Below are 25,237 nucleotides of genomic sequence, written 5' to 3'. Positions count from 1 at the left end.
CTGCCTCAACATACAATTCAAGTTAATAAAGACAATGATTAAACAGAATCTGAAAATCAACCTTCATGGGGGAGTAATAAGGTTTGCAAGGATTTATGAGCACTTTAAGACATGCAGAATAGGTTATTCAAAGGTATCTACTATTTTATGGAGTGATTCTGGGAACTTATGCGATGAAGTAATAGCTGCTCAGTCATGCCCAACTCTTTGAGACCCCATGAACTATAGCCCACCAGGCTCCTCTATCATGGAATTCTCCAGGCAAGAATACTGGAGTGGATTGCCATTCCCTTTTCCAGAGGATCTTCCTGACCCAGGGATCAAACCCGGGTCTCCTGCATTGCAGGCAGATTCTTTACCATTTTGAGCTACAGGGAAGTCCTCCATGATAGGATAACCCTTGTCCAAATCCTACTCTCGAGGTAGGATATGTAGGAGCCAACAAGTAATGAAGCCAAAATAAATAATGGGCCATCAAGAGGAAAAAAAACACAGTGGCTTTCAATATACTATTAGAAGTTAGACCAAAACTCTTTGGAGAGTTAGTTCACTGGTAACAAGTACAGCTACAGCTCTCTTTAATCATCATACATTTATCGTAAGACTTCTACAGAACACTAGTTTGAATTTCAGATATTCAGATTAGGCAATTCTGAGATGCCTCTGCTGGAAAGTGTCAGAGGGAAAACCAAACCTCTTCAGCATGCTTTCTCAAGGCCAGAGTTCTTCATAATCCACTCTCCAGGGAGCAACTGCAAAAGAATTTCCTTCAGAGGACTGAATACATTTCTTTGGGAAAAGAGATTTACATTTTAAATGATGTTTAAAAAAAATTTCCATTTAATTACTACAGTCAATTTTTGTTTTTCAGTTTCCAATTATTATTCTCAGCACAGGCTACTTACCATAATTTCTCAGCAAGTACACTTCTATACATGGGATGATTTTATTTTTTGTTAAGGCAATTGAAAATAAATGTTAGGAACAACTGGGGGTGGGGGTTGGGGGCGGGGAACCCAAAGTATTGTCTGTTGAATGTGCCAGAAGCGGTGAACATGCCTTATTTTGGAATACCTCCTGCACCACAAGCTTAGCTTAGGTACACAGGGCCAGAAAGCTTGATGTATTGTTTGCTCACCTGATAGGTTTCTTTTTTCTTTCCTTTCTAGCTATAACAAAGTTCCAAGGGCAATTCTTTTCTAAAGAAATCACACAAGCTTCTCTCTAAGCTTCTGCCTAAAAGTTATTCTTCCCACCAGAATTTGGGAAGAACATTCAAATGAGTCATTTCAGTATGATATAACCACGTCACAGCATCATGGGAACTAGGTCCTACCTTTCTATAGGTTCAAACAAATGAAGAAAGTTCAGAAGGAGATGCTTCCCACCTGACTTTTGTAGCCTTGGGGCCGACTTGATGATACATGAACTACTTTAAAACTACCTTGTGTGCTGTGCTTAGTTGCTCAGTCGTGTCTGACCCTTTGCGACCCCATGGGCTGCAGCCCGCCAGGCTCCTCTGGGGATTCTCCAGGCAATAATACTGAAGTGGGTTGCCATGCCCTTCTCCAGGGGATCTTCCCAACCCAGGGAGAGAACCCAGGTCTCCTGCACTGCAGGCGGATTCTTTACTGTCTGAGCCACCCAGGGAAGTTTAAAACTACCTTAAGGGGTTTTTTAAAGAGAAAGCCACGAAAAGAGAAAAATAAACAGATCAGTTCTGAAACCAAACACAAATAACTTTTTTATTTATGGGGTATCGTTTTACATCAATTCCATTAAAACCTAAAACCAGTTTGCTGTACTCAAGTTAGGTGGCATAACAATATTTCACTTAAGCTGGGAGTCACAGACTTGCACACGTTTATGAAGGTGATGCAAATACTGACGACACGAAGCATTCACAGTTACAGGTTAGCTGCAGTTCACTGACAGTAACCCCCGAGAGAAATGACTTCATGAAAAGAAGCAACCCACATTTTGGTCTCATTTACAGACACCCAACAATTTAGTTGGTCAATGGATTCTATACATTTATTATACAACATATGAAAGAATAAAAGATAAGGCTTACAGAGGTATTTTAGCAGTTGTAAGAGTAAAAACCAAGGGCACAAACTAACTTTTAAAGCTTTCTGTATAAACTTCAAAAGCACTGTTAAGATGGAGACTGAGAGGCAACAGAAGTCTGTTGTTAATCCAGATCCTAGAAGTCTGTCTAGTCAGCTTTATAAAAACTTAGTTCAGAGGTCATGCTTCAAATAAGCTGCACGTAACGTTATAGAGGGTGATTATGGCAAATAAAATAATGCAATTTCTGACCTACCGCAACAGTAAACATCTAAAAGTTGGATTCCATTATCACAGAGTATTGCAACGTGGAGGCCAAAACACGACAGAAAGAGAGAAAGGGTGGAGATGTAGGTGATAAAGAAAAACCAGAAAAAGGCACCCTCATTTACTTAGCATTTGCCCATAAATAAGTGCTTGGTGACTGCTCAACTTATGTAACTTAGGGAGATTTTTATGAAAAAACATCTTATTACTTCTGGCTCTTCTTCCCCTTAAAAATAACTGCATAAAATCACAGAAACCAAGGGCAAGCACGCTGCAGTCACATTTATTTTTCAAGGGAATTCAGAGATTATTTGGCCTTTTCTAAATAGGCAAGATCATCCTTTTGGAATACTTACTTCCATGTTACACATCATGAAATAATTTTTGCTTAGCTTTTCCAAAACCCCTGTCATCAAAATGTTCATTGTGTGTTAAAATGTAACATTTTCCCTGTAGCCACCCTCTTATTTTGGGATTAACTGTGCTTACTGTTAAAAAATTTTCCAGTTTCCTACAGTACCTTTGAAAATAATTTCATTGATGATTTCTATTTGCTTTAAACAAAACTAGAGTTGATCGAATTTAAGAACTGCTGCCTTTAAAGTGTGATTTGTTAACTTCATGGGATCCTTTTGAAAATGAATCAAGTTCTTTACAGGCTGGAACCTGCCTATAGCCAATTGCCAACGGAGTTAACAGGCACCCGTCGGAATGGAAGCCCTTTCAACACGCTGGTCTCAGGAGCTGTGCTTGCGGTCAACGTCTTCTGTTCTTTTCAGGGATGAATTTGTGCAAACTGGTGTGAATGTGTAAAGTAGAAGGGGAGTCTACAGCTTCTAAACAAGGAATGATTAAGTATGCTTAATCACTACAGAGTTTTTCAAACTTCTGGTTTATTTCACAGCAAACCAAACCTTTCTATTTGGTAGAAAAAGGAAGTGGATTTCATTCTACCAGATCATGATTTTGTATATGCACACACACTGTATATACATACAAAATTCCTGTCTTTGGTGGTTCAGTTAGGGAAAAACAAAATATGAAAATCTGAACACTGTTTGCAAAGAAACTATGAAATCGTGGTCAAACAGTAGCATTGTCTGTGTGCTTTACTCATATAATGCCATTTAAAGGTTCACATTTGACCCAAAAGGTTTTGGGGCCAGGTTTTGAAATAATCTGAACCTCTTCCAACTGTCACATGTTCAGTCATGGATTCTGCTCACAACTATGCATTTACTTGCTCAAATGCACCAGTAGCTTTTACTTGGTTCTAAGTCATTAGACTGTCTAATGACGGTCTAAGTCATTAGACTACTGTGTTCTCACAAAACTTTAGGGACTAAATTAAGTCATTCAATAGCACCAGAGAGTTGAGGGAGAAGCATTTTTTTTATACATTTCCTTGAGAAGGGCTAAGACAAGAAAAGAAAAAAAACAAAAACATAAAATACAAACCTAAAAATACCGTCCCGTTTACTCCTGTTTCCTTACCCACATAAATAATGGCTATCACCTCTCTGTACATATTACTCAGGTAATGACGAGCGGCCCCTCCAGGAAAGGTCCTACCGTGTAATAGAGTTTTTAGCTCAATGCTGGTGGTGTCGTGTCCACTGCCTGCAATGGACATTCTGCCAGGAAAAGCCTAGCATGAAAGAAACGAAAAAAGGAAAACAAAACAAAACACCTCTCACTTATAGTATAGTTCTTCCCCCAACCCGCCCCCGCAAAACTAGAAAATCAGACACCATGAAAGCTTAACTAAAAATTCAAGCCACAACTAAAAGTGCTCTGCAGTTATAAATTGCCAGCAAACCATTAGGTTTTCATGGAGGCGGCAAAATAAATTTTACTTGGAATGGCATAGAAAGCATCAGCAGACCAAACACTGACTAGAAGAATGCAAAAGGTGGGGGGGAAGCACTAAAAAAGTGTACAAGGGTTTAAAACCAATGGGAAAAAAGGTGCAATTGTAATTTGTTCATCTGTACCTATATTCAAACTATGACAGCTTTAACATTAGAAAATCAAAACCTATATACTGCATGGTGGAAATGATTTGTGGCATGGTATGGGTCTATATGTTCAATTATTCTAACTTTCATCATTTCAAAATGCTAATATTTAAGTAAACCAAATTAGATTTGGCATAGCGCCTCTGAAAAGTTACGACTCCCACCTCCTTCCAAAGTTGGCCTCTTAAATAATAAGGTTAATTCTGGCAACATTTGCATATGGTAATAGCTGTTCTGTCTTGTGTTCTGAAATGCTACATTTTGAGACCAAAGAAAAGTGTAATTGGGTCATTTGAAAAAAGGGACTAGAAATATGCCACAAAAATTATTTTACAATACATTTTTGCAGAAATAATCTCTAGGTGAAGCTTTGTCTTTTTATACACATATACAAAATTTAAACAGCAATATACACATAATCACAGTGAGGACGTTGGCAAATTCACCAATCTGTAGTGTAAATACAAACTGCAAAGCAGCCTTCCAAGAGAACAATGCTACACAGCAAGCAGAGCTGGCCCATTCAATAGCAAACACCAACACGTCCCTGCCAAAGGGAGACAGTGCAAGAAAAGCAGCATGCGCTTGGATACAAACAGCAATTTATGGCTAATGGTTGACATAACTGTGGTAACAGTGACTCTCTCGCTGCTATGCATAAAGTCCTAGGACATCTGTTTGTCTTTATACCACTCCACAAACTCGTCCAACAAAACTGGCCCTGAAGAGAGAGAGAAGAGAGGGAGGGAACAACACAGCTATGAGACTTCTCAGAGGCTGAGGAGCAAATGCGCGGGAGACAGGGGGAAGACGACACCAACCCAGTACTTACACGCTCCATCTTCATCATAGTTGCTGAGGTCAAGGTTAATTGTTCTGCTAAACTCTAGCACATTGCACCACTGGTCTTTATTAATAACTTTATATTTTGATTGCTGGTGGAGGAAAAATAATATGAATTACTAACACAACAAATCAGACAGTTTCAACTACTGTGACAATCAACTTGATAACAGCTCATGAAGGTCCATTTGAAGGGTGTTAGGCACCATGCTAGGAGAAGGGTGAGAGGTGGCGAGAAGGGAACTTTGGATGACAATTTTAATTACAAAAATATTATGGGGGCTCAACATAAAACAACAAATGCATCAAAGAAACACATCTTTACATCCCTAGAAGTGAAACTGCTAGATGGCAAAAGCCCTTTTATGTAAAAGAGGGATAATATCCATTTCACAGAGATGTGGTAAGGCTTAAGGCAGATAATTTCTATAATTTATGAAAAGCACTTTATTGAGTGTGTGGCACACGGTAAGTGCTAAATAAAGAGTTGCTCCCATTAACAGGCCCTGACATGAACATCATGCTTCCTGTCAAGCTGTCAGCTAACGGCACATGCCACTGTGGGTTTACTCAACGAGACCTTGCTAAGGGCTGCAAGCAGTCTCAGGACTAGGTGGTCCAGCCACTGAAGAGTTATTGTTCTAATAATTAAAAACTTGAGTCTGATCATAAAAGGACTAAGAACAGCCATGAAATAGTTTTTCTCTTCCTCCCAGACAGGAAAAAGGACACATGCATATTTCAAAATACAGTATTCCTGTATAAAAATCTAAAAATAAAACCCAGTCTGATAATTCTTAAATCTTTGCCACTGAAACCGGGAACACTGGAAAACAAGCACATAAAAAGCAAGAGAGTTGAGCGAATGGTTTGGAGGATGCAAACACAAGAAAAGCTCAAATGAAAGGATTACTGGGTCCTTTTAAAAGAAAAATGCAAACTGGTGTGAGAGAGAGAACAAAGCATAGACTATAAGTGTAACTTTCTAAGCAACTAAAAGCAAAACCCAGTCACTGAAACAGTTGATGGTGCTCCTGGAACTGTGTGAAGTCAAATCTGCTGTAGTCTTTTAGCTATAGAAGGACCTTCACACCCAGCCTTAAATTCTTCCCAGCCTCCTGAGATCAGGAGCCCATTGCTACTCACTTTCCAAATAAAGCTAACATTTTTGAGGATTGTCAGAGAAACTGGAAGAGATCACTGGTATACATGGGCTGTCATGTAAACAAGTGCTTCTTATATTAAAAACTTGTTTTCATACCTTTCTTCAGGAATCCCAGTTAATAATGTTAAAAGCAAATTTCAATAACAGTTCTCCAAGGAGCCTGTCAGTTAGAAGTTTTTCTGGACCATTACACCAACAAGTTGTAAGGAAAATTATTTCAAGAGTGAAGCTGGAGTCAGGGTAAAGTCCAGGAATTTCTCCAAGATCCAACACCCTCTTCCTTTCAAGCAAAAAGCAATTTTTAAAGGGGTTTGGGGACTGGAGGGCAAGAAGGAGGCTATATATGACAACCCAAGTAACTCAGACTTTCAGCTCAAGTTCTTCCAGGTCTTAACAGTATTATTACATTGGCATCAGAGCAGTTCCTAATAACCAGCAGCTCAGAATTTCTCTCATTAATACTTAGAGCAAACAAACGATAACAATGGAGGGAAGTGCTGGGTTCTTTCAAAAACAGACATGAAGAAAATTTAAACTGCAGGAGATACCATATGAAGGAACTGGCCACTGAGACTGAAGCTGCTTGGAGATGAGAGTGGGTAAGGACTTGTTACAGACTGAACTTAGTGAGAGAGTGGATGGCTGTTCTCTAACCTTCACTTCATCAAAGTGGAGCTTCATCTAAAGCCACAAAATAAGGTAAAGCTTGTCCCACTCTCGTTATAAAAAGCAGGAAATCTAAACACAAACAAAAGGGGGAAGAGAGAGGAAAGGCCAGAGCTGCGCTGTCTGGAGCATTTGCAGGGGGGCCGGGGGCGTGTGCAGTGCACACATTGGGGACGCTCAGGACTCGGGAATGTGCTCAGTGGCAGCAAGTGTGTTGCCACAGTTCCTACAGGCAGAGAAGTATGACAAAAAGAAAAGTACAGAAAAGGACCAAGTAAAGCACACTTGGTAGTTCTAAGCAAGCAAACATACATTCCATAAAATAACAATTTAGTACCTCTAAGAACTGGTGAAAAACTGGAAAAAGGGGCCAGATTTTTCCTAGTAACAGTCCCAACATGCACTTGGCAGTGTTTATGTCTAGGCTTCGCTGGTCCTTTTCCTGTTTAACAAACAAAAACAAGGATGAGCCAAGTGCCCCCAAATAATCTGTTTCAACAATCCAAATTCCTATTTCACTTCAGTGAGGAATCAGTAAACAGCTCCTGTATCATACACCATAAAAACCCTGAATCAAGACTAGGGTAGGGGGGAGGGGAGGTGGTCAGACATAATGGAAGGATTAAACAGTTTTGTACTATAGAGTTTGACTGTGAGAAAGATTCATATCAATTAAATGATTACCCTAATCTATGATTATTTCATGGGATATGATTGTTACCTGTGATTATTCCTTGGGATAAATAAAAATCCATAACTCAGTCACTAGCTGTTTGACATTTATGATTATTATCGACATCATAATTACTGATCCCCAAAACCTTTAACTTAACTAAATAGAGTTTAAAGGTTTCAAATTTCATGCTTAGGAATCAGGTTTCCTTGAAAAAAAATCTTTCTTCCACCAATTTTATTTCACTGGTAAATGTTTTTTTTGTACCTAAAAATGATGGACTTCAGTGGAGCTCATAATGAACACTGGGGCACTGGAGAATCTTCCATCCCCCACCCTGGGGGAAAGCAGTATATCCACCTGTCTACCAGCCACAGTGCTTCTTACCTTAGATCTGCTGCATGCGACATCTCCTAGCAGAACACCCCTAACTAACAGCCAAGTGAAAGACGACATTGCATGAGGAATCCAGAAAAGACATTTACATAAACCTGAATGTGGGCAGAGTAAGCTCCTTCTACGGATATTTACAATTAAGAATGCTAATTTCTCACTGATCTTTCTTACAAGATTCCATTTGGGAACTAAAAAGTGGGCAGTTTCTATGTAAAAGGACAGAGGACCTGGGACCCTGAGCGGTAACCTTAGACATCAAATGCTAGCTAGCCTCGTCATGGTATCTTAGTTTCAAAGAAAGTTTGCAAAAGTATCTTTCTACAAAGGGAGAAAGTGCCTGGCTGTTTCATGTGGAGTGGAATCTCAATGTTCACCAGATTAAAGGAGGATGCATGACCCCGTGCCAGCCACATATGCAGCCACACATACCTCCTGATAAAACTGTTACCTCAAGGATTCTAACAGTGAAGTGCTCTTGAGTACAAGGAGAATTTCTGGCCCTGACATTGATTTTAAAGTAAAGGACTTAAACAACACAGCAAACGTAAGCGCCTCACTCAATAGCCAAGAATGGAGATGTGCGACGGGTCTGCCTTTTGGCCCCAGTTGTGCGGCACGACGACCACGCAACCACAGGCCGGGTCAGATGGCTCTCAGTCACCCGGCCCTGTCCTGGCCACACAGCTGAAGTCTGAGGCGGGCTCCACAGTTCAGGGCAAGGAGGGGCCTGCCCTCCACAGCCTGTCCTGCCCTCCCCTGGCCACGTGCATGGCCCTGCTCAGGGGTGCAGGGCTCACTCCGAGGAGAGGACAACAGTGGGAAGGGCGCCCTGTGGGGGCCCCGCTTCTGCCCCTGAGCCTCCTGGGGTGTTGCACTGCATGGCTCGTGCTTCCGCAATGCACTGTGCAAGGAAACAGCAGACTTCCTCTTGTCCTGTCACGTGGGTGCAGCAGCAGCAGCATTCCCCGCTATGGAGCACCCTCCACAGTCCCATGGAAGAAACCCAGGGACCTGCTGGAAACGCACACGGCACCACGGGACCGGGCACCAGTTGAACAACAGCTCAGGCAACGCTGGGCTGAGGGCATGGACGCTCTGGAAATGCTCTCCCTCTGAGGAGCCTGTAGTCACTCACTAGACCTAAAGTCGCCAGTCTTGCCCTGATACACACTATGCCTTCTTCCAACACCATCCACGTCCCCATCACAATGGACATACACTAAGGTGACAGAAAAGAAGATACAGAGGACCTGGACAGACTCTTGGAAACAGCGCAACCATCTGACAAACTGGTGATCATGAAGGATTTCAATGCATGTGTTTGGCAGTGATGCCAAAACATGGAGGGAAGGCATCAGACTCACAGGGCCGGAAAGCTGAACAGCACTCACTCACTCCTGCTCTGCCAGGGTGCCAGCCAGCAGCTCGCAATCACTAACACCATCTTCTGCCTAGCAAACAAGAGAGAGATATTATGGAGGCACTCTCAATCTGAACAGTGGCATCTCGCTGATCACCAATGTTGCCTGTGGGGGGATGTGAGGCTACGTGCAAATGACTATGACTGCAAACACTGCAGATTCCTGGGGACAGCACAACTGAGAGATCCCAGAGCAAACATCCACGAAACAGCAAAATGGAGACACGCCCGGGGGTTCTCTGACAGTGATCCTAATGGCATTCTCAAAGGTGTTCCCAACTAAGTGAACTGAATCTCCCAGGATGCTATGAAGCAGCCATCAACACTGAGTGTTGTTTTTTTTTTTTTAAGTCACCTTAACAAATCCAAGGAATACAGCTAAAAACATCTAGAAGCCCTTTGAAGGAAATTCAAATAGTACGCTGTCAACACTGACCCTGTGACTCTGCTTATGGAGCATCAGGGTGCAATAGGCAGACTTCGGCATCTCAAGGTCAGAATCTAAGCAGCAAGTACCTTGAGACAGACTGTCCAGTGTCAACCAGAACCCCCAAAGGCCCATCAAGGCTAAGGGGAAAGCAGCAGAACAGCTCTCCCTGCCACCTCTTGACCCACAATGTGCAGGTATGGATTTCATGAAGTTTCATTTTTCTAAGACAACAAAACAAACAACTTTCATTGTATCTATCAAATACTAATAGGAACCAAGCAGGTTCCACACACACACACCAAAGATCTATTAACCCCCTACAATATACCACTAGATTCTGCTTTGTGGTCTTCCTTAAACACACATTTTTAAAAGCAGTTACAGATGTTATTTGCAGCTGTAAAACCAAAGGATCCTACTCAGAATATTCTAAAAAGCTATGTTTCGTATATGGAATGAGAATGCACTCCTCAAGCTAAAGACTACTAACCACTAATGTAGTGAATAATGAAGTTTTATCAAGTTCTGATTTGACGTTCAACTTTGAAAACAAATAGTGTTTTTGTTTATGTAAGACTGTTCAAATAGAGGTCTTCCTGTAAGATGTGAAAGTTAAGCTTTTTTTTTTTTCTTAAATGGCACAAGTGACACAAACTAAAATAAAATAATCAATTGTAAATATGTAAATATAAATATTACAAAAATGATTCTCCAAACATCTAGGTATTCAGATACGCTATGTCACAGATCTCTGTCAGATGACCAATTTCCAATTTTCCCGAAGTTTTAATAGCTTAAAAACTTGCATTTGAAAAAGGGGAATGCGTAATTACTAAAATTATAAAGAAAAATATCTTTAACGTTAAAAAAGACATCCATAAGATTTCGAGAGAGGCTAGAATATATAAGAAACAATATATAAGTACCCATGATCACAAACATATTAAATGGCGACAACCAAGAAATTGGTGACAATTTACATGAAATCAAAAGACTGTCACTGAAGATCTGTAATACAATTCACAGAATTTTTATTTGAAACCATGGGGATTACAAAACATAAAGAGACAAAGCAGTCTTCCTTATCACAATTCAACAAACATAAGGCAAAAACAGAGTGCTAAAGAACTTGAATCAATGTGGTTGTCTACAAAGCTGAAAACACAGCAAATCAGTTTTTTGAATGGGAGTTGTTTTTTTTTTTTAATTACACATTAGAAACAAGCAAAAGGTCTTAAAACTCATGAGTGCCTTTTCACTGGAAAGCGTAAAACTAAAACAAGATGCTTAGAGAATTCACCCAGGATAGTTCTCAAAAAACAATGTTTGCAAGGCAATTACTCAATTAAGCTCAACTACTGACACTTTCTTTAAAACGTAAAGAGAAACAAAAAAGATCTTTCAACTGGCACAGCTTTTCCACAGTCATTATATTTGGTATAGCTTCTATTACTGTACTCTTGGAAGACAAGATATTATTTGAAACCTGAGGTTTGTGCGTGTTAGTCGCTTCGGTTCAGTTCAGTTCAGTTCAGTCGCTCAGTCGCATCCGACTCTTTGCAACCCCATGAACTGCAGCACACCAGGCCTCCCTGTCCATCACCAACTCCCAGAGTTCACTCAAACTCATGCCCATCGAGTTGGTGATGCCATCCAGCCAACTCATCCTCTGTCGTCCCCTTCTCTTCTTGCCCCCAATCCCTCCCAGCATCAGAGTCTTTTCCAATGAGTCAACTCTTCGCATGAGGTGGCCAAAGTACTGGAGTTTCAGCTTTAGTATCATTCCTTCCAAAGAACACTCAGGACTGATCTCCTTTAGAATGGACTGGTTGGATCTCCTTGCAGTCCAAGGGACTCTCAAGAGTCTTCTCCAACACCACACTTCAAAAGCATCAATTCTTCGGCACTCAGCTTTCTTTACAGTCCAACTCTTGCATCCATACATGACCACTGGAAAAACCATAGCCTTGACTAGATGGACCTTTGTTGGCAAAGTAATGTCTTTCCTTTTTAATATGCTATCTAGGTTGGTCATAATTTTACTTCCAAGGAGTAAGCATCTTTTAATTTCATGGCTGCAATCAATATCTCCAGTGATTTTGGAGCTGCCCAAAATAAAGTCTGACACTATTTCCACTGTTTCCCCATCTATTTGCCATGAAGTGATGAGACCAGATGCCATGATCTTAGTTTCCTGAATGTTGAGCTTTAAGCCAACTTCTTCACTCTCCTCTTTCACTTTCATCAAGAGGCTCTTTAGTTCCTCTTCACTTTCTGCCATAAGGGTAGTGTCATCTGCATATCTGAGGTTATTGAGATTTCTCCCGGCAATCTTGATTCCAGCTTGTGCTTCTTCTAGCCCAGTGTTTCTCATGATGTACTCTGCATAGAAGTTAAATAAGCAGGGTGACAATATACAGCCTTGACGTACTCCTTTTCCTATTTGGAACCAGTCTGTTGTTCCATGTCCAGTTCTAACTGTTGCTTCCTGACCTGCATATAGGTTTCTCAAAAGGCAGGTCAGGTGGTCTGGTATTCCCATCTCTTTCAGAATTTTCCACAGTTTATTGTGATCCACATAGTCAAAGGCTTTGGCATAGTCAATAACGCAGAAATAGATGTTTTTCTGGAATTTTCTTGCTTTTTCCACGATCCATTGGACGTTGGCAATTTCATCTCTGGTTCCTCTGCCTTTTCTAAAACCAGCTTGAACATCTGGAAGTTCACATATTGCTGAAGGCTAGCTTGGAGAATTTTGAGCATTACTTTACTAGCATGTGAGATGAGTGCAATTGTGCGGTAGTTTGAGCATTCTTTGGCATTGCCTTTCTTTGGGATTGGAATGAAAACTGACCTTTTCCCGTCCTGTGGCCACTGCTGAGTTTTCCAAATTTGCTGGCATATTGAGTGCAGCACTTTCACAGCATCATCTTTCAGCATTTGAAATAGCTCAACTGGAATTCCATCACCTCCACTAGCTTTGTTCGTAGTGATGCTTCCTAAAGGCCACTTGACTTCACATTCCAGGATGTCTGGCTCTAGGTGAGTGATCACACCATCGTGATTATCTTGATCGTGAAGATCTTTTTTGTACAGTTCTTCCGTGTATTCTTACCACCTCTTCTTAATATCTTCTGCTTTTTGTTAGTCGCTTAGTTGTGTCCAACTCTGTGACCCCACGGACTGTAGTCTGCCAGGGTCCTCTGTCCCATGGAATTCTCCAGGCAAGAATACCGGAGTGGGTCGCCATTTCCTTCTCCAGGGGACCTTCCCAACCCAGGGATTGAACCCATGTCTCCTGTGTTGCAGGCAGATTCTTTACTGTCTGAGCCACTAGGGGGTTACAAGCACCTAAGTAATGTCAATGAAGAAAAATTCAACCACTATTTCTAATTTTATGGCTAACTTTTATTGAGAACTGAACCAGCAACTGTTTTAAGTGCCTTATACTCAATATTAAAATAATAAGGGAGGCTATTACTATATGCCTATTACGAGAGGCATTATTATAATCCCCAATTTATCAATAAGGAAACGGAGGCACAAGAGTTAAATGACCGCCAATAAGAGCTGGGTCTTGAACCAAGAGTCTGATTCCAAACCTGAGCATTTCACCTTGTACCCATTTGCCTCCTTCTCAGCTCTTCAGAGTTCAATTTACTCTGCAAACAACTGCTGAGCAAATTCAGGCAATAACCAAAGGGTAACCTTAAAGGTAAAGCCAACAAGATGTTCACAGTAACGAACCTGGGATTATATGACCATATTTTCTTCTACTTCTGTCCTCACCCATGTCCGCCTTCTGTTTTCCTCATAATTTACAATAAAAGTATAAGAAGTCGCAAGGAGTGTGTGTCCGTGTATGTCTGGTGTGTTGCGGGTTGTGTGGAGAGGGAAATCAGACAAACACATTGGTTAAGAAATAAGAACTGACTCAAGTTAGAAGAGGAAATGAATCAAATGGTCACAGCAGATCTCAGGTTAAAGTTAGACAGAGTTCTCTGGTAACAGGGTGTTGAACATAAGACCCAACAAAATCTTCCTCAGCAAATTCTATGAGTAACATCCACAACCATTCCACTAAATGGAAGTGACTTAGACATTAGCTCTAACATGTGACCTCTTAGCACCTTCCTGAAACACCTCAAAAACTAAATAAAACCACAGGCAGTTGGAAAAGTTGGGTGCATCACGGGACAGGCTGCGAGGACTAATTTCTAACAACAGATTAACCATCGCAAGATCACCTCTCAAGAAGGCGGGATTCCCACTAGTACCTTCTGCCTCCACAAAACCCTGTGATACAACTTCTTAAAGCTTCACTGCAAGGGCTGAAAAGCCAGGACTCGCCCCTAAAGAAATCTCCCATCCTTCTCTTGCTCACTGCCCTTCTTCTCTTTCACCCCGCCAAAACCCCCCTTCTACCCATCCAGAAGCCTCTCTGCCTCAGTCACTCAGAAGGGCTCCACTCAGCTCCCATCTCTCCACCGAGCCTAGAAACTTCCCTCAGTCCTCCCTGTCATTCTCGCCTTCCTGCACCTAGGCTGTGGGATGCGCTGCTGGAAGACCTCCTCAGTGGGTCATCAATTCATGGTGTCAACTCTCAGCCAGGCTAAGATGCTGTTCTTCTCAGTGCCTCACTCAGCCCAACATTCACCCTTCTCAGAACCCCAAGAGGCAACTCCCTCTATGGCTTTCAGCACAGTACCTTGTCTTTGCCCCAGAGGATACAGAAAAAGCAAATTTAACTGATACATAAGAACTAGCATCAGAGCAACCAAAAATATCACTCTATTTAGTCTTTTATCTCATTTCTTTGTCCCATCTTATTCTCACTAGGTCCTTTTAAAGGAATCAAGACAAAAATGACTGTTTTACTTATAGGAATCCATACAACATGTGTTTATATAATAAAATTTATATTAGGGGAAAAAACACTAAGCATAAAAATATTCAAGGCAAAATTCCACTTGCAGAAGAAATGGCCATTTCAGCCCAAGTCTCTATCCCCCCACCTTCCTGGAACAAGACACCACAGGACGGGGTGGCAGTTTGAGTCAGGAAGGTGGTGTGGCTTGGGGACAGAGCTCAGGCCCTCATGCTGTCCCCTCCTCTCTGGCCCTCAGTCTCACCGTCTGCACAGTGACAAGACTGAACCCAGGTCCTCCATAGTTTCTTTCAACTCTAAAGTGTTGTGCTTCTCTGACATCTGTAAGACTATATGTAAGCTCAAGCCAAAGTAAACTTAGGAGAAAAATAATATAACTTTACAATCAAGTGCTATTTTTAATTGGCTACAAGGTTCTAAGGTGAGGGCGAAAACAAGCAAATCCTTAGGACTATAATTTTGGTGGAGAGATGTTAAAAATGGGCATTTTATCTTTTCCTGGTATTGTACTATAGTTTCTTCCCAGGTATATTAAAGGGTGAAGTCAAAGTGTAAGTTGCTCAGTTGTGTCTGACTCTTTGTGACCCCATGGATTGTAGCCCACCAGGCTCCTTTGTCCATGGGGATTCTCCAAGCAAGAATACTGGAGTGGGTTGCCATAGCCTCCCCACCAGGGGAATCCTCCCAACCCAAGGATTGTACCAGGGTCTCCTGCATTGCAGGCAGAGCCACCAGGGAAGCCCCAAGAATACTGGAGTGGGTTAAAGGGTAATTCAGAAAATTTAACAAATGCTATTGTATGGCCTTTGAGAAAAAGAAATGAGCCCCCCAGTGACACCAGCATACTGTGTGGAGGTGGTTTCCAGGCTACAGCAAGAGAAGGGGGAACCCAAACCCAGCCCGGTGGGACCCCAACTCACTAAGCTGGAAAAGACAGTTTGTGGATTTCGAGGAGGCATATAATTTGTGGGACAAAATACCAGCGAGGTAGAACTGCACAGAGAGACCTGGGGACCCACACTGTCCCCCAGTTGCTGGCTGAGGACTTGTCTGTGCACATGTGAGAGGAAACCGCCTGAGTCTAGGGAAAGAAACATTGCAGAAGAACTTGCAGAAATTCCCAGAGCTCACACATGGCTGGGAACAGCCTGAATTCCCACCAGGCACAGTCGAAAATTCTCAAAATACACAGGGCCTTGGGTGGAATCCTCAGGAGGGTGTTGTCTTCCTGGTAGGGCTACGTCATCCCTAGACTGAGGCTGCTCTGGACTAGTCCTTTCAGAGGAACAACATGATTCCAAGTAACTTAAATACACACCAGGAAAAAAATTTTAATCCAACATTAGTTAAAGGAATACAACAAACTCAAGCAAACAACAACAAAAAACAATCAGCATCCAATCAAAAAACAGAAAAAAAAAAAACCTATCAGGAATGCAAAGAAGCAGTAAAATATGACCCATAACTAAGATAAAAATTTTAACCAGAGAAAGAGATAAAGGCATGACAGATATGACAGAACCACAACACAATGCTGTTAAAACACCTGTCATAAACACATCTGAGAAGTTTAAGATGGTATAAGAAAATATTATCATGATGAGAGAAATGGATATAAAAAGTCACAAACAGAATTTCTAGAGATGAAAAATATAGCATCTGAAATGAAAATATACCAGCTGGGGTGAGCAGAAGAAAAGATTAGTATTAGAAGATACAGTAATAAATATTACCCAAAGGGAAACAAAAAGAGAAAACAAAAACAAAAAAAACCGTAACACAGCATCAGCAGCTTGTGTGACAGGATCCAGCATCTAACACAAGTATAACTGTAGTCCCCCAAGGAAGAGAGAAGGAGAACAGGAGAGCTATTTGAAGAAATAACAGCTGAGAAATTTCCCAATTTAATACAAACTGTTTAAGTTCAAAGGCCTAAAAACTCAACAAATCCTAATCAGAGTAAACATAAGGAAATTATGTTGAGGCACACCATAGTCAACTTGCTGAAAATCAGTGAAAAGAGAATAAAAGCAACCAGAGAGAACAAAAGAAGACACCATGTTCAAAGGAATTATGAATGACATCAGACTTATCATCAGAAACTGCACAAGACAGAAGACAATGAGAGCTAGCATTAAAGCACTAAAAGAAAAAAACGGTCAATCTAGAAATCTTTTATCTAGATAAGTACCTTCTAAATTGAAGGCAAAATAAAAGCTCAGAAACTCATCACCAGAAAATCTGTACTATGAGCAATGCTGAAGGAAATTCTTTAGGCAGAAGATAAATGATACCAGATAGGAATCTGGATCCACACAAAGGGAAGGAAGCACAGACAAGTGGTATATATCTGGGTAAATATAAAAGACATTTTTCCCTGGTGGTCGAGCGGCTAAGACTCTGTGCTCCCCAATGTAGGGGCCCGGGTCCAACCCCTGGTCAGGGAACTAGATCCCATATGCTACAGCTAAAAGCCCATATGCCACAACTAAAGGTCCTGCATGCTGCAACTAACACCCAGTGCAGTCAAATAAATGAACTTTTTTAAAGTTGCTTTAGAAAAAAAAATTTTTTTTTTGCTTATTTAAAGCAAAAACTATATCAATATATGCTATGAACTGAATATTTGTGTTCCCCCCTTCCAAGTGATGGTAATAAGAGGTAGGGACCGCATGACTGTGGAGGAACTCCCCTAAAACAAAGACTGCAGGGAGCTCCCTCCTCCCTTCCACCATGTGAGGTTACAGCAGAGACACACCTACCCTGCTAGCACTATGAGCTTGGACTTTGCAGCCTGAACTGTGAGAAATAAATTTCTGTTATTTATAAGCTTCTGAGTCTCTGGGACTCTGCTAAGCAGCCTGAAGAGACTAAAGCAATCTACCGTGAGATGTGCACACATGCGTAAGTAAAATGTGTGACACAGCAGCCACAAGCACGGAAGGGCAAAATGAAAGTGCCCTGTCACAAAGGCTCTAGCGGTATACGCGAAGTGGTATAATTAGTGGGAGATAGACTGAGAATTTAAAGATGTGTGCTGTACAGCCTGATTAATCACAAAAAACAACACAGAGATGCAGATAATAAGACAATGGTGGAATGGAATGATGAAAATGGAGTCTAAAAAAATCCAAAAGGAGTCATGAAAAGAGGAAAAAAGAAATAAACATAGATGGAACAAAAAGGGAAATGAACAGCAATACAGGAGGTGTAAACTTAACCATATCAATAAACACATTAAATGCAAATGGTTTAAGCATCTCAGGACATATACTGGCAGCCCCAACTATGCCTATGCTACCTAAAAGAAACCCACTTTAAATATAAAGACACAAATAGGTTTATAGAGGATGAAAAAAGACATATCACACAGACTTTACTTAAAAGCAGAAACGGCTATATTTCTATCAGACAAAGTAGACTTCAGAACAAAGAATATTATCAGAGATAAAGAGAAACATTTCATAATGCTAAAAGGTCAATTCTTCAAGAGGACAGAACAATACTACATGTATCTAAATCTAGTCTGAAGCCTTGAAATACGGTGAAACAAGAAAAGACACAAACAACAGAAGTAATTACAGTCAGAGTCCAATATTCGTCTCTCAGCAAATAAGAGAACAGTAGGCAGAAATCAATTAGGATACAGAAGACCTGACCAATCCTACCAACCAACTTGACCTAATTGACATTTATACAACATTCTACTGAACAGCAACAGAATAGTCATTCTTTGCAGGCACACATAAAATATTCATCACAGCAGACCCATTTGGTCCCATTTCAGACCATAAATCAAACCTCCATACCTGATACCTGTTAGTGGACTGAGACTACACAAAGCATGTTCTCTGACCATGGCAGAATTAATGATAGATTATTTGGAAAAATCCTAGTAGTTGGCAAATAACACAACACACTTCTACATAATCAATGGGTCCCAAAACAATCACAAGAGAAACAGGAAAATATTTTGAACTGAATGCAAATGAATATTTAACACCTCAAAACTTGTGGGATACAGCTAAATAAAACAAATTCAGTAACAAATTCATCTTAGGGCATATTTTAGCTGAACTGAATCTATTTGGTAATGATGTGGCTGTTATTCAGCATTACATAATGGGGCTTTACATAATGGGGCTTAATTCACTGATATTTATTGATACTCTCCTTAAAAGGCAAAGATTTTTGCAGGCTGCTACCAGAGACAGGAAGAAAGAAAACACGCAGCCCTTAAACTGTCAGAAAAAATGCAGGCCTGAACCCAAACTCCCAGGCCAAGCTAGAGGGGACACGAGGGCCATGTAAGCAATGATCCTATGTGACGGTGGAGCCAGGCGGCTTGGCCCAGAAGCTGGTGATGGAGCGAGCAGCAGGGATACAGACAAGGCTCAGATAGCGCTTGGCACGGCACAAGGCAGGGGCAGGTGGTAGGTTCAGCAAACAGCTAGTTCACAGTCAGCAGAGCACAGGCATCTTGCAGAAGGGGAAGCCTGGATGGGACTGGACTGCAACGGCCTGGGGGAACCCGGAGATGGGACCTGGAGCCAGAACCCGAGTGTGGTCCTGGACCTACTGCTGCACAACCAGGGGCCCCCAGTTCACCCCACTCCTTGGTGAAGGAGAACAAAGCCATCCCATTCATCACTCAGCTGCTAGGGAAGCAACTGTGACGTCCACATGGTGATTGAAGCGCTATATTCACATGGAGGCGATGGTGCTCATGGCTGAAGGTGGACAAGTGGCCCAAGGCTGCGGAAAGACGAACCAAGCCCTGCTGGTGTGAGTGCCTGGTGAGAAGGGAGAGGGCGTGGACAAGAGGCCGCGGGGGCAGTGCCGGCAACAAGCACGGCCTCAACCCTCAGGATGTAGCAGAGGCACAAGAGAGAGGCAACGGAAGGAGCCTCTGTGCCCGACCGAGATGGGGACAGACAGCGGGTTGAAGGAAAACTGGACCCAGTTCTAAAGCAGCGGATATGTGGGGAAATTTCACTTCCAAACAAGGAAGTTAGAAAATACAGTTGTTCTGGTGAAAAGGCAAGATGCTTCTAAACAAAACTTCACCCATATGATAGGACACCGCTGACTCAGGGAGGAAAAAAATCTTGAGAAGGAAAACATTTAATCCTGGAAACTATGTATCTACTCTAAAAGCATCTGATCGACAGCTTCTAGATATAATTATACAAATGCGATTGAGTGAAACACTGCATCTGAGTTTGACCGTATCACTTCTAACAACTATACATTTTCATGCGTGTCCTAATTTTATCTGAGGCTGCAAAAATTCACATGTGAGGACACCACACTGAACTTACTGCTGTGCTGTAGGTGCACCAGATCTCGACAGCAAATAAATTTTTGGCTAAACTAACAGAGCCAAAGCAAAGAAAAAGTGAAAAGATCCACATGGTGGTAAGAAAAAAAAAAAGCACTGTTAACTGAGTTCTCTGCTTAAAAAAAAGAAATCATTAAAAAAAAATCATCAGTCAAGAAAGCCTAATCACCTGAACCCACCAAGCACATAAACAGAACAGAAAATTACCATCCTGCAATAGAGCATAATCGTTATGTTTGGGCCATGGACAGTGAATGAACACAATGCTAACTGGTGCCCAGGATCTACTCACTACCTGTGGTGACCAGGCTGAAAAATACAGCTTTGTTTCACTCTAGTAGAACCACCGTCCCAAACTTGGCCTGGTTCATTGTGTGACAAACAAGATGATCATTTTTCAAATGATGGCTAGAAACTATATTTGAATCCTGTCCATTGAAATTAGCTTATATTTGCAATTCAAATGATTTTCAGGTTTGATCCAGCACCCCAAGTGAAACCGGCTTCAACCTGACTGCCTTATTCCAGGAAACTCAATGGGCGAAGGTTTGCTGTTTCGTGAGAAGGAAAAGCTTTTCCAAGCTTACCTAAGAGCTGTTTAGAACAATGTCTATGATGTACCCATTTACAATTACTTCTAAGCCAATCACATGAGCTATTAAAGGCCTGTCACTAGAGCTTTTTGTTGACATACTACATTCTTGCCCAGACTCAGCTTGGGTAGAAAGTCTATGTGTAGAGAGAAATTCTAACTAGCATCCTGGGAGTAGCTTACTCAACTTCCTTGCTGTAGCATGTAAAACAAACCTCAAAAGGCAGTGAAAGGGGGGAGGGGGGAGAGAGAGAGAAACATCTGGATAGGATCCAGAGGACTCACCCGTGCAAAGTCAAATGCATATCTGTAAATAAGTTTAAAGTTTGTAGAATCATTTAATAATGATCTTAAGTAATCCAAAGTATTTCTGAGTTTTTCTGTTGTATCACATCTAGAAAAACAGAATAAAGGCAAATTATAACCTGAGTTTTTTCTGACGTGGGGCAGTAATATAAAACACAATCCCAAAAGACAATAAAAACGCTGGAGTTGGAATACGTCCACGATGAGCTTTTTTTCCTATGCTTTTCAAGAAATTTCGAATGTACGGAAAAGCTGAAGGTCCTGTAAATAAGCACCCATGTGCCCATTCCCTGGGTCCACCATGAACACTGTCCCATCTGTGCTCTCACACACAAGCACTTTTTTCTGTGCCTTTTCAAAGTAAGTTGCCAACATAATGCCACTTTACTCCTAAATGCCTCAATGCCATCATCACTCTTAATATCCCAGAAATGTTAACTTTCTTAGCTAATGTATGACTCACGTGCAGATGTCCCAATTTTCCCCCAGCTTCTATTTGCCATCAGAGATCCAATCAAGGCTTATGCACTGCTCCCAGGTGTCTATCTCCTTAGTCTCTAGAAGGTAGAGACTTTTTCCTGCCTTTTTTCTGTCTTTCTTGACAATCTCATTTTTGAAGGGACCAGACTAGTTGTTTTGCAGAATCTCAGTTTGTCAGATAATTTCCCTATGATTACACTTAGATTAAGCACTCATGGTAAGAACACTCCACGCTATGTGCTTCTCCTCCCACGAGGACAGTCCGTTCCATTACTGGTGATACTAAGATGACTCATTTGGTGAAGGTAGTACCCGCCCATCTCCACTTAAAGGTACTCTTGGCCCCTCTAAATGGTGTGTAACCTCGAGGATGATACCTTGAGACTGACAATCCTGTTCCTCAACAACCTATCACCAGGTGGGTTCACCATCTGTTATGATCCCTGCCTAAAGGAGTTTTACGTTTGAGGATGCAAAATGGTGATTTTTCTAATTCTATCATGCTCTTACACTTACAGGCCAGAACTTTTCTATAAAGTTCCACTCACCACCTTTCTTAGTTCTGGACTAAAGGACTTTTGCCTTTTACTCAGGGTTATAATCTGTTACTGTCCTCATTCTTTATGGTGCACAACTGTCCCTCCAGTGTCGTTCTGACACGTCCCCACCATCAGTCTCTGAGCGCATCCTCGCTTTCTGACACAAGATATTCTAGTTCACCTTGTACTAGTCTCTCTACCCTAGACTTGAAATCAGTTATTTCTCCAGGAAGCCCTGGTGATGACAACCTGTTTTCACAGGTGACACACTTTATTTTCCTCATTCAGTCACTGTGTTGTGTTCAACTCTTTGCAACCCCATGGACTGCAGCACGCCAGGCTTCCCTATCCTTCACCACCTCCCGGAGCTTGCTCAAACTCGTGTCCACTGAGTCAGTGATGCCATCCAACCACCTCGGCCTCTGTCATCCCCTTCTCCTCCTGCCTTCAATCTTTCTTAGTATCAGGGTCTTTTTCTTAAGTAGCATCACAGTCTTTTTCCTAAGTAGACTATTTGGCTATTTTTACAAGCTAACTTTCTGTTCCTAATACTAGCCTTTAAAATTGAGAACCAAGAGTCATCATTTTCACTGGCAATATTAAAGATGTTCTATGCTGGATGTGTTTCTTTGTGTTTCCCTATAGAGCTTTTACCTCCTACCAAGTACAGATAATACATATTACAAGTATTAACAATGCAATGATTTTACATACTTTATTAAACCAAAATATAGTTCATTATAGAACACACTGATTTATTTTCAGCACTAAAATTGTGAAATTTCTGCAATTTTTTGTAGCCATCTACAAAAAGCTTCCCACGATCTACTGAGATGATAAAATATCTAAAAGTCGAAAGTTACAGTAAATGTTTCACTTCTGAGTTTACAAGAATTTAGAATATCCTTGACTTCTTTGAAAACTAAAAAAAGATTAAAATTAGGCTAACTTTAGAAGTCAGAAAAGGCTTCTTTAAGGAACTGACTTGTAGGGTGAGAGCTGAAAGATAAATGGAAAATAGATGTTTTTGGAGAGGAGAACCTTCTAGATTAAAGGAATAGTATGCATAAAGGTCTAGCAGCATGCCAAACCTAAAGACTAAAAGAAAATCATGTGACTAGACTGGGTAGAGTAAAAGGGAACATGGTCCAAAAAAAAGCTGAAAGAGAAGTAGGGCCAGACCATAAAGTTTTTGTGGTCCACAGTGGGTTTGCTTGTTTGGAGTTTTTTTTTGAATACCTAGAAACAACAGAAGCTACCTCCTATCACGAGGGTTACCATGATCAGGCTTCCATCTTGAAAAGCCTACTCCGAATCTCTGTGGAACAAGGTTAGGGATGGGGGGGAGGGGTGGAGACACTGAGTGATAGCCTAGTTAGACAGTTAGTGCCAGAACCCATAGGGTTCACAGAGGCTAGAAGGATGCATGAGAAGGCAGTACATGGGAACCTGCAAAGCAGGAGTAGGAGCAGAGCTTACTGTGTATTGGGCTCTCTGCTCTACGTTTTGATTTTCTTACCACAGATATATGAGTAATATTTTCTAAGTAGTAATATGGGGGAGGAGTAAAGACAAGGGAAACAGCTAACCCCAAAACACCTAAGGCTGGAATTCCCCTCTTCATTTGGAAAAAAGGTTAAGGACCAAAACCACAAGAAAGTGGCCAGATTTGGGCCAGTTGGTTTAGTTTAGCTCTGCCCAATGAAAGGAAGAAGAGTAGCTGCTTGTTTCAGCAGATTCTAGAGCAGGAACCACTGCATAGCTGAAAGAATATAACGCAGCTGCAAGGTGAACGTGAAGTTCTACAGCAAGCTGGGGAGTAAGTCCAGCCAACACTGGCAAAGATGTCCTGACACTGCAAGACACACAGAGCTGGCCTGGAGAGTCACACATAAAACGCCCAAAGTAAACTTTCACTTCATGTGTCTATTAAAGAGAGGTTAGAGATGATGCTGTCAATAAAGAGTTTAGTGCTAGTATTAGTCGTTTAGTCGTGTCCAACTCGTTGCGACCCCACGGACTGTAGCTCACCAGGCTCCTCTGTCCACGGGATTCTCCAGGCAAGAATACTGGAGTGGGTTGCCATTTCCTTCTCCAAATAAAGAGTTTAATCTGCTTTAAAAGGGGCCTGGTCCCATAGAGCCCGTGGACTAACCCCCACCAGGGATCCAGGCCGCTGAGTCACCCTGTCTGAACCATACATTGCCATCTAGTGGCCACTCAACAAGGTCATCTGCAGACAGCTCTGTTCCAACAAAGATGTGAAGCAACAGGCTTGGCCTGAGACTTCGGAGAGCAGCCACATCATTCAGCCCATTTCCCCCAGCTTTCCTGTGTACCACATACAAGAATGAGGTTGTCACAGAGTGATAGTGCCGCGCTGCTAAGGGGCATCATATGCCACAAGATAATATGCACATATTGTGGAATCACTGCTTATTTCAACTGTGCTGCTGAAACATAATCAGAAGTAACAAGAATGAGAATAATCTTCAAAGGTTGTAAACTCAAAGGTAGTTCTCTTCTATTACTCAGGGACAGCCTTCACCCCTTCACTTAAGTCAGCCCAGAGGTATTTTTCCAGCCCATCATCAGTTCTATGCAGTTAGCTACAAGGCTAACATACTTTTTTGGTTTTGTTTTGTTTAGCTTAAATGCTCTATAAGCTTAATTCATCAGAGGTAACCTTAAACCCACATGCTGGAACAAGACAAAAAATAAAACAGTCAATTAAAACAAGAGCTGGGAATTTCCTGGCAGTCCAGTGGTTAGTACTCTGTACTTTCACTGCCTGGGGTATGGGTTCAATCCCTGGTCAGGGAACTAAGACCCCCCCCCCCCCACCAAGTAACATGGCAGGGCCAAAATAAAATAAGAGCTGTGCCTTCTTTAAGAACCATCGCAAGAGCCTGGAGATAAATGTTCCCTTCCCCAACAGCTGCTGTCGCTTCTTCCAAGAATCACGAAACACAGCCCTGGAGAGGCCAAGCATGCAGCTCCTCCAGACAGCGTCCAGGAGACTGATTTCTGGGTGCCCCATATTCCATCGCGTCAACCTTCTTGGTTTTAGGGACACTACCAGAGACATCCAGGAAGTGGCAGATTCAAAACTCCCTGGTTCTAAAACCCCTGGGCTTCCTATT

General features: G+C 41.7%; 1 protein-coding gene across 5 annotated transcripts in view; it reads right to left on the bottom strand.

The window, feature by feature from the left end:
* Positions 1,719–25,237, bottom strand: part of DCUN1D4 (defective in cullin neddylation 1 domain containing 4) — a 76,626-nt gene continuing 53,107 nt past the window's right edge. For 3 of the 5 annotated variants that reach the window (XM_018049449.1, XM_018049446.1, XM_018049450.1), the window contains 4 exons: positions 21,055–21,163; positions 7,367–7,471; positions 5,188–5,290; positions 1,719–5,076 (listed from right to left, as the gene is read on the bottom strand). In XM_018049449.1, coding sequence (XP_017904938.1) covers positions 5,021–5,076; positions 5,188–5,290; positions 7,367–7,471; positions 21,055–21,163 — 373 coding nt within the window. In that variant the 3' untranslated portion in view covers positions 1,719–5,020. The remainder of the gene's footprint in view (positions 5,077–5,187; positions 5,291–7,366; positions 7,472–21,054; positions 21,164–25,237) is intronic. The other 2 variants (XM_018049447.1, XM_018049448.1) reach the window with 2 other exon arrangements.

Source organism: Capra hircus, chromosome 6, assembly GCF_001704415.2.
Source record: "Capra hircus breed San Clemente chromosome 6, ASM170441v1, whole genome shotgun sequence".
In the NCBI taxonomy this organism is placed as follows: Eukaryota; Metazoa; Chordata; class Mammalia; order Artiodactyla; family Bovidae; genus Capra; species Capra hircus.
This window is presented reverse-complemented; position numbering and strand designations above follow the sequence as displayed.